The 14,828-nt window shown below is 44.3% G+C and overlaps 1 protein-coding gene across 1 annotated transcript in view; it reads left to right on the top strand.

The window, feature by feature from the left end:
- MLH1 (mutL homolog 1) overlaps positions 1–13,611 on the top strand; it is a 45,691-nt gene extending 32,080 nt beyond the window's left edge. Inside the window, exons 14-19 of the mRNA XM_049870796.1 lie at positions 4,342–4,450; positions 5,394–5,457; positions 10,788–10,952; positions 11,411–11,503; positions 11,744–11,857; positions 13,082–13,611. Coding sequence (XP_049726753.1) covers positions 4,342–4,450; positions 5,394–5,457; positions 10,788–10,952; positions 11,411–11,503; positions 11,744–11,857; positions 13,082–13,249 — 713 coding nt within the window. The 3' untranslated portion in view covers positions 13,250–13,611. The remainder of the gene's footprint in view (positions 1–4,341; positions 4,451–5,393; positions 5,458–10,787; positions 10,953–11,410; positions 11,504–11,743; positions 11,858–13,081) is intronic.
- Positions 13,612–14,828: the final 1,217 nt, after the last annotated feature.

Genomic DNA, 14,828 nt, shown 5'->3' with positions numbered 1-14,828 from the left:
TAAAATCAGAGAGTATGAGTCCTTCTACTTGGTCTTTTTATAAGATTGCTTAGGCTACTCGGGGCGCTGACTCCTCCAGCAGCAGCAGCAGCAGACAGCACGCAGGGCTGCTGGGAGACCGCGTCTCTGCACGTGAGCGTCAGAACTAGAGGGCTGGGTGCCCGCCTTCGGCCCCAGGTTTTCTTGCCACTTCTCAGAAAAACACGCCAAGACCCAAGGTCTCAGTTACAAACTCAGATGTGTGGTTTGGCTTTGACGCACAGGATTTTTGTCCTGTTTAGCTGTTAGCCCACAGACTTCTGGTGCTGTTGGGACATGTAGGGTAGGAATGAAATACAGGTCCTTCTCACCTGGACAGTAGACCTTGAAGAGGTCCGTGAAGCCTCCCAGAGCCCCCCACGGCTGTCTTCTCTGTTAATTTACTGCCCGGATGCAATAGCAACTCTGAGAGGCCTGTGCTTGGTGGGCGGCCCCCCTCCCGCCCCGGCTGGCACGGCTGCCTTTCAGTAGCTCCGGGTGCATCAGAGCGTTCCGTGGGAGATCTGGGCAGAAATCTCTGACCCTTTTTCAGTGAATCAGTGAGACTGCTCTCTCTTTCCTCCAGTGTCTCATTAGTCAGGATTATTTGATGTTCTCCAGCTTTTAAAATAATCATTCTCCACCCACGCAGAACATCCTGTAGACACATTGAGCTTCCAGTGGGAACAGAGAGAAGCGCTATTTTAAAAATGAGGAAAATACGTATCTTTTTATTTGGGGTGGGGGAGGGAGTTGCAGAACTTATGCAACGATGAGAGGATCCACATGTGCGCAAGCTAAAAAAACAAAAAGTACATCGAAAATTTGATCCATCGGCTTCCTGCCATCCTGGACCATGATGTGCTGTGGCCGCCGGCCTTTCCCTCCCCTCTCTCTGGTGTGGTGTTTTTATTCCTTTTGTTAAAAAGACTTTTTAGTCAAGCGTGGGCAGAGAGATGGGTAAGTACAAAAGTGTGTCTAAAAAATATATGGAGGACCAAAGACGAAATAACTGCCCGTTTGTAAGAGCACTGCCTGTTTAAGAAACAGACCTTGCCATCATCCCTGAAGCTTCTCTGCTCCTTCCCCATCCCACTCTCTGCCCTTCTCCCCAGAGGTAACGCTACCCTCAGTTTGGGGGTCATTTCCTTTCATTTTATTATAGTTTTCCCACCTATGCTTCTATCTCTAACTTGTTTAGTTTTGCCAGTTTTAAATTTTATATAAATGGAATTACATTGTTGTTTTGTGTTGTTGAGTTAATCCCGACTCATAGCAACCCTATAGGACAGAGTAGAGCTGCCCTGTAGGGTTTCCAAGGCTGTACTCTTTCCCGGAGCAGACTGCCAGGTCTTTTCTCCTTTGAATCTGCTACTGGGTTGCAACCACTGACTTTCAGTTAGCATGCACGTGCTTAACCATTGCACCACCAGGGTATACATAATATTTCTGCTATTTGCTTCTATTTCTGAGATATATTATCTATCTGTGTATATATTCTAAGATCCATCCATCTCATTGCATATAGCTCAGGTATGCTTTTTCTGCATTATAGGTTCCACTTCATGAATATACAGCATGTTTGTTCGTTCATTCTACCGTTGAAGGATACTTGGAGTTCTCAGGCGGCCCCCGTTCCCGCCTTCTCCCCTCATCCTTCTCCTCTGTTCCCCTCTCTGCCCGCTCGCTCCCCTCTGCCATGAGTGATTCATTTCTTGGTAGGCTGGCTGGAAAGCACTGCTCCAGGCGGGTGCCTCAGAGAGTCTCTGCTGGGTCCTGACATGGTAGCTGCTTTCTAGCGGGGTGGTATTACTTTACCCTCCCACCACCAACGTGCACAAGTTCGGCTGCTACACGTTCTCTGACGTCAGACGTTTTACCAATTGGGTAGTTCCTTACAGTACCTGATTGTGGTTTGGTTTGCATCTTCTTGGTTACTAACAGAGTTGAGTGTGTATATTTCCTCTTCTGTTAAGTGCTTCTTCAAAGTTTTTGCCTGTTTTTTTGGTTGGATTTTTGGTATTTTCTCACTGATTTTAGAAATTCTTCATATATTCTAGGCAATGAGCAGTTACCTGAAGATTTCATCCCTCCATTTAGGCCTGATCACTTGTAACTTTTTAGAATGGATGTTTGTTTCCTGAACGGAAGTTCTCAGGATTGATGTAGACAGATTGTATCAATCTCTTCTTTACAGATTTACTACTTTACTTTATTTAAGAACTCCTTCCATTCTCTGAGATAAAGATATACTCTTACATTATCTTTGAAAAGCCTTATACTTAAGTCTGTAGTCTCCCTGGAACTGAGTGTGTGTGTGGTGTGAGATTCACATTTTTCGTGTGAGTATCACCATTACTCCGTAGCACGTTGTCATCATTACCCACTGTCTCAGTTAACTAGTGCTGTTGTAACAGAAAACATCACAGGTGGGTGGCCTTAGAGGACAGAATTCTGTGTTCTTACAGTTCAGAAGCCTAGATGTCCAAATTCACGGGTTCTGAGTCCATCTCCAGCCTTGTCTAATCTGGCTCTGAGGGGAGGTCCCTCTTTGTCTACTTCAGCTTCCAGTGGCTGCAGGCAGCCCTTGGTTCTTGGGTTTGTAGATGGATTTGCCGTGTGTCTCTCTTCACGTGGTATCTTCCTCATGTGAGCCTGCGTCTCTTCTGCTCTTCTCATGACTCAGAAGTGATTAGGTCCAGGACCCACCTGCTGTGGTCTGCCCTCTTTAACACAACCAAAGAAAACCCTATTGCAGGTAAGATCATGTCTGCAAGATCAGGGGCCAGAACTTCAATCCTTATTTTGGGAGACACAATTCAATCCATTATACCTGCATATTATTTGCTTAGAATTCTTTGTCTTAGACCCTTCATGGTCTGCCTGAAGTATGTTCTTTAGGGGGACTTTTGGTGGCAAGCTCTCAGTTCTGCTTTATCTAATTATCCTTATTTTAAAAACACGATTTTTACTGGATGTAGAATTCTAGAGTGGCCATTTCTTTGCCTTGACACACTGAAGATGTTACTCTGTTGTTCTTTAGCTTCTGCTGTTGCAGTTGAAAATTCAGCTATCAGTCTTTTATTACTCCACGGTCATGTGTTTTTTTCCTCTCTGAGTGCTTTTAAGATCTTTTTTGTGTGTGTGTCCTTCGGTACCTGTCATTTCTGGGATCTTCTCTGGTATTTTGTCTTGGGAGTCTTTAGATGTCTCCTCCCTCCCCGCCCCCTCTTCTGGAACTGCTTACGTATTTACCTGCCGTGTTCCATGTTTTCCATCATTGTCTCTCTCTGCTGCATTCTAATTTCTTTAAACCTGCCTTTGAGTTAACTGCCTCTCTCTCCATCCCTGTGTAATCTGTTGGTAAATCTATCTTGGTTTTTAATTTCAGTTATTATATATTTCATTTTTAGAAATTTTATTTGGTTCTTTTGGAAACCTCATGGATCATTTTTGATAGACTCCTGCCGCTTACTCACAGTTTGAATACCTCTTTAGCATACTGAACGTACTTAATTTTACGTCATGGTATTTCGAGTTCCTGAAACCATTGCGAGTTGATTCTATGGTTTCTTCTGGATTCTACTTCTTGGTGCTTTATATCCTTGTGTGGTTTGTAATTTTTTTGACTGCGAGTTCTTGGTACTTTACTGGGGAATTATTTGAAGCCTGGGTTGAGATTCTGCCAGGAACCTGGGTAACAGTCAGCCCTGGTGTCAGTTTAAGCCAAAATCTGCATTTGCTGCCTGGAGTGAATTCTGAGTGTGAACGCATAGGATACATTTTCTTTCTTCCTCCCAGCACCAGGGCTAGAGGCAGGCAGGCAGCTTTTCTTACTGCCCTGTGACGGGGAGAGGGGTGTATGTTGGGAGATGATTGTGTGTTTCCTTCTTCAATGAGAGTGCAGCCCTTGGTGTCTCAGCTCCATGTGCTGGGGAGGTGGTCTCCTGTTAGATCCCCCGTTTCAAACCATCCCTAGGCTTTTGTCTGCTGTTCTCTACACCCTCAGTGCCTGTGAAAACCAGAGTTCATCATTCCTCAGCATCAGGTGTCTTTGGTTAAAAGCTGGTTTTAGTGCTCTCATTATTTCTCTGGGTTCCTGCTTTATCTTAGAGCTTGATCTTCACGTATTCCTTGTTCTTTTGGCAATTCCTTATTGCATCTTAAAAGATTACATTTTATTCCTCATTTGTATTTGTTTTCAGCAGGAGGGTCAATCCAGGCATCTTTGTGTGATTGTTAGCTCTGGTTCTCGTGCTTGATGCTTTGGGCTGCAGGGAGGTACTGGTGGGATTCCATTGCTTACCTGTGGTTTTCCCCCAGCTCTCCGGGAGATGCTGTATAACCACTCCTTTGTGGGCTGTGTGAACCCTCAGTGGGCCCTGGCACAGTATCAGACCAAGCTATACCTGCTCAACACCACCAAGCTCAGGTAAGTCAAGGGGGAGGGTGGAAAAGCAGAGCCTCTAGAAGAATGCTGTTAGGGATTGAACTGTGCCCCCAAAATCTGTGTCAGGGTACTAACCCCCATGCCTGTGGGTAGAACCCCATTTGGGAATAAGGTTTTTCTTTGTTATGCCAATGAGGCCATATGGGTTTATGTTAATGAGGCCAGTTAAGCCAATCACTTCTAAGGTGTAAAAGAGCGGATTAGACATAGAAGCAAGGAGCGCCAGTGTGCAGGCATAGCAGGTGCTTTGCCTGTTCCCACCAACATTGAAGTCCTTAAGCAAGACCTATGTGGTCCGGATTGCTTTAAGAACAAAAAACCAACCCGTTGTCACTGAGTCAATTCTGACTCCTAGCGACCCTAAGAACTCAAAAGTACTACGTACACGGGGCGTTTATTTCAGTTCTCTTTTCTGTAAGTCAATACCTACTTCACAGCAGTTTTGGGGATGTTGCCTGCCGATTGTGCTCCTTTGATTATCTAGGAAGTCTCCCTATGCTCCCTCACGTTCCACTTCATGTTTAATGGTGAGTTACACAACAGTGATTTATAGGATTCTTTTAAGTGGAGGGGAAAGTAAGAAAAAAAAAAAAAAACTCCTTAAATTTCACTACAAGGTGTCAAAACCGTTCACGGTACCAGAGGGGTAGGGATGAAGCAAGGGTGAAAGCAAGCCAGAGCTTCGTCCTAGCCCTTCATCCGTGTGTGGAGGCTGCCAGCCAAAGCCCTGGCTGGAACAGACGCAGGGAAGCCAGCTCCTTAAACGACAGGAGACCTTGTTAGATGGTTAACCTGATTCCACAGCGAGGCAGGACCACCTCTTTGTCCCAGGTGTTTTGGGCTTCCTTCTCCCGTTTTCTCCTGACTGCTCAGTTCCCAGGTGTGAGTTCAGCTTTTCCTTAAAGTCCTTCATTTTTGTTTGCAGTGAGGAACTGTTCTACCAGATACTCATTTATGACTTCGCCAATTTTGGTGTTCTGAGATTATCGGTAAGTTTATTTTTCTGCATCCCACTTCTGAAACTTCAGCAGCTGGTCATTTTTGAAAGTAGTCGCTCTCCCCTAATATTTTATTTGTGGTATATTAAGCCTTTAAAAATACGCTCACGGAACTTTATTGTATGATTTGCGTAAGTATAACGCAGTTTTGTCATTTGGTAGCCAACTTAAATGTTTATTTTTATGAAGTTAATTCATATCTACTTAAAAATAATTTGAGAAAAGCTAAGAATAGAAATAAATATTGTCAAAAGCCCGTAATCTAAACACAAGCCCTACTAACGATTTTAGTGCATTTCTTCCAAGACCCTTTCATGCCTAATCTCAAGTTAAAATCATACCACCTGTCTGTGTAGTTTGTATCCTCTGTTTTCATTTGACATATTCTACAAAAGAGCCTACCAGGGTTTTGATTGGGATTGTGTTGAATCTGTATTTGGGGAGAAGAATCTTTTGTTAGGTTCATTCTTCAGTTTGCAGTTCTAAATGTCACTGTTGGTTTTGTTTTGTTTTTTTTTTCCTGTCATTTGTTGCTAGCATAGAGAAACACAATTGATTTTTCTGTATTGATCTTGTATCCTGTAACCTTGCTAAACCACTTATTAGTATTAGTACCTTTTTTGTAGCTTCTGTCAGATTTTCTGCCTGGACGATCATGACATCTGTGGACAGAGACAGTTTCTTTCTTCCTGCCCAATCTGGAATCCTTTACTTTCTCTCTTATCTGACCGCACTGGCTAGAACCTCCAGTAAAACATTGATTAGAAGTGAGGAGAGTGGGAATTACTGTCTTATTTTTGATCTAAGGGGGGAAGGCACCCAGTCTTTCTCCATTAAGTGTGATGTCCCTTATCAAGGTTGAAGAAGTTCTGTTCTGTGCTCAATTTTCTGAGAGTTTTTATTAGGAATAGATGTTGAATTTTGTCAGATGCTTGTCTGCAGCTATTCAGATGATCATTTGGTTTTTCTTTTGGGCTTGTTAATATATTGAATTATATCAATTTTCAAAATTGATTTTACTTTTTTTTACTAATTTTTTACTGTGTTTTTGGTAAAAGTTTACACAGCAAATTAGGTTCCCATTTAACAATTACTATACAAATTGTTGAGAGACATTGATCACATTTTTCCAAATGTGTCAACATTCTCATTAATTCCATTCTGGATGTTTCATTTCCAGTAATCTGGTTTCCCTGTCCCCGTACCCTTCCATCTTTGCTTTAGAGAAATTGTTGACCGTTAGGTCTCATATAGATGATTTTTTAAAGATATGTAGTGCTCACAGGTACTATTCTTTATTTTATAAGCCAGACTGTTACTTAGCTAAAAGGCGGCCTTAGGGCGTAGTTTTAGTTCAAGCTTTATGGAGTATCTCAGGGCAATAGTCTTGGGGAGTCCTCTAGTCTCAGTCAGCCCCGTAAGTCTGGACTGTTTAAGAATTTGAGTTTTGTTCCCACATTTTTCTCCCCTTCAATGAGGATCCATCTGTTGTAGCCCTGATCAGAACAATGTAGTGGTAGCCAGGCACCATCTAGTTCTTCTGGTCTCCGGGTAGATGAGGCCATGGTTCGTGTATATTGTTAGTCTTGTAGACTAGTTTCTTCCCTGAGTCTTTGGTTTCCTTCTGTCTCTTTTGCTCCTGACGAGAAGAGACCAGTAGTTAAATCTTAGATGGCCACTCTCAAGCTTTTTTAAGATCCTAGATGCTACTCACTAGACTAGGGTGTAGAACATAAACTTTATGAACTGTACTATGCCAGTTGACGAGTTGACCCACAAGTCTGTGGTCTCAAGGCTTCAAACACAGAAATCCAGTCCCACGAGGTGTTTGTTTGTCTAAGAAGTATCTGTACCTCTGCCCCCCTATGTGGTTTCTTATACATGTGACTATATACGCACATATATACATGTACATATGTACATATATACATACATACGTAACCACCTATTTATTTTTTGGTTGTTGCAAAATTATATATGTCCTAGCATTTACCAAACATGCCCTTTTTTCTTGGGTACTTCTTAGTGACACAATTTACCTTGATGATTTACATTGATTTTCATGAAATGAAACCAACCTTGAATTCCTGGGGTGAGCCCTGCTCGGCTGTGATGTACTATCCTTTTTATATACTATTGGATTTGATTGGCTAAGATTTTGTTCTGTGTTCATGAAGGATATTGGTTTGTGGTTTTCTTTTCTTATATTGTCTGGTTTTGATACCAGGGTAAGACTTGCCTCATAGAAGGAGTTCCATTTTTTGAAAGAGTTTGTGTGGAGTTGGTTTATTTATTCCTTAAATTTTTGTTAGAATTCACCAGTGAAGCCACCTGGACCTGGAGATTTCTTTGTGGAGGATTTTTAACTCTAATTTCAATTTCTTTATTACCTGTAGAGCTGTTTGGACCCCTGGTGGCATGGTGGTTAAGAGCTTGGCTGCTAACCAAAAGGTCAGCAGTTCAAATCCACCAGCTGCTCCTTGGAAACCCCTATGGGGCACTTCCTAGAGGGTTGCTATGAGTTAGAATCAACTTGATGGCAATGGATTTATAGAGCCATTCAGGTTATTTATTTCTTCTTGAGTGAACTCTCATAGTTTGTATCTTTTAAGGAATTTGCCCATTTCACCTGTTTTCAAATTTACTAGTATAAAGTTGTTGTAATATTTTTTGTTAACCTTTTAATATCTGTAGACCTGTGGTGATACAACCTATCTCATTCCTAATATTGGTAATTTATGTCTTCTCTTCTTCTTATCAGTCTGGCTAGAGGTTTATCAATTTTGTTAATCTTCTCAAAGAACTAACTTCTGTTTTCATTGATGCTCTGTTTTTATATTTTCATTGATATCTGCTCTGATCTTTATTATTTCCTTTCTTCTACTTATTCTGGGATTCGTTTGCTCTTCAGTTTCAAGATTCCTAAGGTGGAAGCTGAGGTCACCCATTTGAGATGTTCCTTTTGTTCTAATATGGATGTTTATTGCTATAAATTTCCCCCTGAGCACTGCTTTGGCAGCATCCCACAAATTTTGATTGTAAAAATGGCGTGGTGTGGGGCATCTGACCTCCTCTGACTTCACAAGAGGGAAGAATCACCATCAGCATCAGCTTAGAGGCTGATTGCTGTGATCTGGAGGCCAAATGTACCTCCACCCTCCAACCTTTTAACCAATTCTGATACCAGCCATCCCTCCCATGACCTCTCTACTTCTCTGTTGAGTTTGATAATTCATTACACTGGCCACGCAGAACTCACAGACCATACTCAGGATTGTGGGGTTTACTAGGGAAGTAGCAGTTCAGGATCAGGAACACTCAGGATACAGCTCTTCGGTCACGACAGCTTTTCTGCTGTGCTCGCAGGCAGGCCTCTCCCTCGGCCCCTTGGCCCTACTCAGTCAAATGTTACAGCTCTTTAGCTCTGCCAGTAAGTGCCTGGAGGCACTCCACTCTGCTAGTAAGCCTTGGCTTGAAGGTGCTTTAGCTTTCTCGCTCCATGGGTTGGCAAGCCTAGCTCTGCCAAGTGTCCAGAGGCTCCCCACTCAGCCAGCAAGTCTCCTGCCTGAAGGCGCTCAGTTTTCTCTCTCTCCCCTGCGGTGTGTTGGCACACTCATTGTAGCCACCTCACTCTGTGAGCCAGGAAGCTCACTGCGCTATCCTGTGCCAGTGTCCTGGTTCTGCTGCTGCCGTTTCTCTGCTGTGCTTGCCACTGCCTCTCACCATCTCCTGTTTGTCACTGTCTCATGTCTTCTCTGGTGTTACAGCTCTCTGTCTCCTCAGCGTAGGAGGTTCTCAGCACAGGGACCCCCAGGTCCAAAGGACGCACTCCACTCCTGGCTCTTCTTTCTTGATGGTAGTGATTGTCTGGGATTGTCTCTCTTCTTAAGCCCAGTGGGATGGCAAAACTGACCAATCCCATCCTTAGGGTTCCATACACCTCATTTGCGTGGTCCCACCCACGGCCCCTGCAGGGGTTCCATGCACCTCATTTGCCTTATTAGCAATGCTATCTAGCTCCCTTGGAGGGCCACACGCACCTTATCACCGTAGTCCCACCCAGTCATTTTTTGGGAGTCACAACAGCATGCATGGCTAGAAGGGCCATAGTAAGTAATTCACTGCACCACTTTGATATACTATGTTTAAGTTTCCCCTTTGAGTTCTTCTTTGACCCATAGGTTATTTAGAGGTGTTTCTAGTTTCTAAATAGTTGGGGTTTTTTCCAGAGATGTTATTAATTACTAATTTAGTTTCATCGTGGTTGGAGAACCCACTTGGGTCCTTTTGCACTTATTAAAACATGTTCTAAGGTCCAGAGTATGGTCTGTCTTGTGCACTTGAAAAGAATTTGTCTGCTGCTGTTGAGTAGAGTGTTCTGTAAATGTCAGGCTGATGAAGATGTTCTAGTCCTCTGGGACCTTACTGACTTTATGTACTTATTCAGTTAATTAGTTAGAAAGGGGCATTGAACTCTCTGGCTGTAATTGTGAGTTTGTCTATTTCTCTTTGCAGCTCTGTTAGTTTTTTCTTCATGTATTTCAAAGCTCTATTATTGGGTGTATAAATGTTTAGGATTATTATATTCTTTTGATGAGTTGACTTTTCCATCGTTATGAAAAAATAACAACAGTGTATCATGGGTTTATAACATACGTGAAAGTAAGACTTATGGCAGCAGTAACACCAGCGTCAGGAGGGGAGAAACTTGTGGTGCAGTGGTTAAGCACTCAGCTACTAACCGAAAGTTTGGTGGTTGAAACCCACCCAGTGGCTCTGCAGGAGAAAGACCTGACCCTCTGCTCCTGTAAAGATTACAGGCTAGACAGCCTGTGGGGAAGTTCTACTCTGTCTATGAGTTGAAATCGATTGGATAGCACCTAACAACATTTTATCATCGGTTTCAACTGAGAACTCTTGTTTGTCCAACCACTACCTGAAATGTCATTTGGTTTAACTTACTCCCCTCCCCACTGCTTTGGTTACGGGTGAGGCAGCAGAAAGAAGTGAAGTATCTGCCTAGTGATTTTCTAGAAATATGAAAGTGAGTGGTATCCTTAAGGCTACACAGACAAAGTGCCTGCACACGGCCTTACCCTTCTCACAGCTTCAGCAGGCTTTTTGTCTGTTGTATCTTTGGTGAAATGGCCGTTGGTGAGGAGGACGAAGAGGGCTTACTGTGGATTGTTCAGGGGTTTTCCTTGGGAGGGGAGATGGGAATGAGTGTCACATTTGTGGTTGGGTGCCTGCTGTTCGCTGACGGTCTGTGGTGAAGGGACTGGGGCTGACGCTTGGTCCTCACTGCTCTCGCTCCCTCCCAGGAGCCAGCACCACTCTTCGACCTCGCCATGCTGGCTTTAGACAGTCCCGAGAGCGGCTGGACAGAGGAGGATGGCCCCAAAGAAGGACTTGCCGAATACATTGTTGAGTTTCTGAAGAAGAAGGCTGAGATGCTTACAGACTATTTCTCTCTGGAAATTGATAAGGTATGACAGCCATCTTACTCCTGTCGCGGTCTTGAGACAAGTTCCGTAGATGGCCCAAGACCAGGACTGAAGGTTGGGCCTCCCCTCAGAGGCTGCATGCATTCAGCCATGGCCGTTGTTGTTCCCAGGGTGAAGGACACAGACAGGAGGGAGAGCTGATGCCCATAGTAAATGAGATTATTCCCAACCGCTTGCTCTCCTGTTTATTCCTCCTTGATCTTTAGGGCTTTCTGTCTTTGGAAGGTGAGCAAATCCAAGGAAAAAGTTATTCTGCTGTGTGTCAGGACAAAAAGCTCTTTCTAAGCACTTGGCTTAGCTCCCCCACCCGCAGTGCTCAGTACCAGGTCACCAGAGAGAGGTGTGAGCACAAGGCCTGGAGGAAGCACTGGAGAATAGGAATTTGTTTAAACAGCGATATTTCTTGTCCCTTTGTTGTCCCGGCTTTTTCCCCCAAGCAGGAAGGGAACCTGATTGGATTACCCCTTCTGATTGACAACTATGTGCCCCCTCTGGAGGGACTGCCTATCTTCATCCTTCGACTGGCCACTGAGGTAAGTGATCAGGCCAGTACTGGGCTCGTGAGCATGTGTGTGCTGGAGGGAGCGGGCACCTGGCCACGTCTTCATTTGGAATGGTAGAGATGAAAGGGTGAAAGCAGCCGAAGGTCCTCCCCGTAACCCTCTCAGCAGTATTCGGCAGTTCCAGTTTACAGCTTTATTGCCTAAGAAGTCACGTTTAGTTTATTTTCAGCACATCCCATGCTAAGGTATTGAATTCTCTCTCTGGACCAGGTGAATTGGGATGAAGAAAAGGAGTGTTTCGAAAGCCTCAGTAAAGAATGTGCGCTGTTTTACTCCATCCGGCAGCAGTATGTATGTGAGGGGTCCACCCTCTCCGGCCAGCAGGTACTGTACACATGCTGCTGGCACCCCAGGACGGGACGGGCCCTCTAGCAGCCTCTAGAAGATAAAACTTCCCCATCTCTAAGACCCTAGGATTTCCCTGCATGTAATAAGCTTAAACAATGTTCAGCTTTTACTTGTGAGTTTTATTTCCTTTTATGGGTTAGAAGGTGATCTCAGAAGCTGTCAGATGTAAAAACCCGCCATCACAGTAAGAAATTAAAGGCTCACTGAGATTGTCCAAGGCTTCTGGGTTCCTGTCTCCCATCGTTAGCCCTTAAATATTTGGCCAGTCGTCAGACTTTGGCTCAGTCTCCCCAGTCTCTGGCTTTTGCCTTCCCCAACGTCTGACCTAGCCCCACCAGGAAAGCGAGGCTGTGCCAAGGCCAGCCTGACACAGAAAGGGCCTCGGTTTACCTGTTTTGGTGTGACTTTTTCTACTCAAAGGACAGTGCTGTTCAGTCAGCCTTTATTTACTGGGGATGTGCAGGCATCGAAGGACAGCCCTTTACCTGTGTGAGCCTCGCTGATGGCTCTGTCACTCAGGTTAAAAGGCATCCTTTTTTTGTAGGTAGGAAGCTGAGGGGCAGCTAATACACTCAGGCTCAGAGCCCGCAGGTGGTGGAGCAGGTTCGGCCCCAGTGCCCAACGTCCCCAGGGAATCCCTCACCCCAGTGAAGGCGCATTCACCATGCGATTGGAAAAATTCACCTCAAGGAAAGACAGATGAAAAGGAATTTTTTTCTTGTAGGGGGGACAGCTAAGGCTTGGAGGTAGGAGAGGAAGGTGGAGCAAAACACTCCTGTTATTTTCATTTCTCACCCATGGAGCTTTTTGGGTAGCAGGGCTACCTTAAGACGCAGCTTTAGTGGTGAATTAGGGATGTACTGCCCCCCCGTTGCCATCCAGACATCCAAGGATCAGACATCACGTTAGATCCTGCTGTGATACACACACCTACCTGAATGGAAACTAGGGTTCCATTGGCGGAAAGCCCCCTAAGAGTAGTGGCCTCTTTTCCATCTGAAAAACCTCATTTCTTGTGTTCTGTGCCCACGGGACCCCTGCGGGGCTGGCCTAGAGAGGCCCGTTCACGAGCCTTAGACACACCAAGGTGTCCCAGGCCCAGTGGACGGCGGCCAGGAAGCTGTGTACGCTGGGCTGTGGATAGGCCGGCTTTAGGCACTTGGACCTGGAGGCTCGCGATACCTAATGTGTGTTTTCCAGAGTGAAGTGCCTGGCTCTGCTGCAAAGCCCTGGAAGTGGACTGTGGAGCACGTCGTCTATAAAGCCTTCCGCTCACACCTCCTGCCTCCTAAACATTTCACAGAAGATGGGAATATCCTGCAGCTTGCTAACCTGCCTGATCTATACAGAGTCTTTGAGAGGTGCTAAAAGGGGTGACTTACGGCCTGTGGAGTGTCGGGGCTCTTTTGTTTCCGACACTGGTAGGACTTAAGGTTGAAGACTCAAGTTTGCTGTCTTACTAGTTACACACCTTCACCCATGGTGGATTGTAAATAAATTCTCAAATGTGTCCTAATATGTTTCGTAGATACTTGATTTCATTACACCTGAAAGTTTTTCTAGGCTGATTTTCACCTAATGTGCACTTTATTGAAGAATCCTAAGAACAGCTGGAAATCCCCCCAGGCGCCTAACAAGGTGTTGTGCAACTACCTTAAGAATTCTACAAAGGCCGTGAAGATGTCCTGGATCCTGTCCTGATTCCGTTGCCTCGGTTGGTGATTTTGTGATACCAGGTGGTAATGGTTTATCATGTAAGTTCAGGTGCATAGACTATCGAGAAACTTGGGTTTATAATCAGTAACTCCAGTAACCAAAGCTAATTAATTAGCTCATTCTTAATGGAAAAAAAAAAAAAGATTTCTATTTTTAATGTAAGAAAATAGTCCTTACCCAGTCTGTAATTGGCTGTGAGATTTTAAAGTTAATGTAAATTTTAAAGTAAAGTTGTTAATGGCTATGAATACTACCGGCTTAAGATGAAGAAGTTTCTAGGTGATCTCCTCTGAAGTATGACATAAGACGCAAACCAACTGTGTCGGGATAAGCTACCTTAACAATAGCCTGCGTTAACAGAAATATGGCGTTAGCACAGGGGAGAAATAAGCCTGTGGAATTAATAGATTCAATGAAGAAAGCTCGTTAGAAAAGAATAGAAAACTCTTAAGCTATAAAGAAGTGAGGCCACGTCACTTAGAAACGTGTCCCTGTGGAAGAGACGTGTTTGTTGTGCCACAGAAGGGTAAGACCAGGTTCTAACAGAAGTGACAGAAAGTAGAACAGGGTGTCTCAGAAGTGACAGTCCACGAGCCTGGAAGGCTGCAGGCTGAGTGACCGTGGGTGGGGAGGAGAAAGAGGAGCTTCCAGGGCCTCAAGAGCTGAACCACGCAGTGTGTTGGATCCAGGTGTGGGATTCTAGGATAAATCTGCTTTTCAGAGTATTCCCCTCACATCCACCCACCCAACTGTTGCTACTTCTAGAAAGAAAACTTACAGGAAGTCATCTCAGTTCAGAAGACAGGTCTCCATATTTTAAAAAGAAAGGCCTAACTGAATGAAGGGAAAAATTATTAGAGATTTTATTCACTTTTGAGTTAACTTTATTGTTTAGTTTCAAGTCTAGTTTATCTTACGTGGCCTTGAGTCATCCTATTTTCCCCAGTATTTTCTCTGTGTAAACACTTTAAAGGATACAGTGATCATTTCCCTAAAGCCGTCTTGATTCTGAGTACAGAAGAGAATCTGAAATCCTGAAGGGTGGCTGCACTCAATGACAAAACCACTTGAATTGGGTCCCTTGAAAGAAAGACAGAACTGAAGTTCTTAGAGAGAAAACCCTCTATATACCACATGGTCGATCTTTGAGAACAGGGAGAGGGAGCGATGTGGCTCCATGGTTTGTTCCGAGGCTCCTGGAACGGAATGAAGGCGGCAGGAGCCAGCTGTG

The sequence above is a fragment of the Elephas maximus genome, chromosome 27 (genome assembly GCF_024166365.1).
Source record: "Elephas maximus indicus isolate mEleMax1 chromosome 27, mEleMax1 primary haplotype, whole genome shotgun sequence".
Classification (NCBI taxonomy): Eukaryota; Metazoa; Chordata; class Mammalia; order Proboscidea; family Elephantidae; genus Elephas; species Elephas maximus.
The sequence above is the reverse complement of the archived record's forward strand: the minus strand, read 5'-3'. Positions and strand labels throughout refer to the sequence as shown.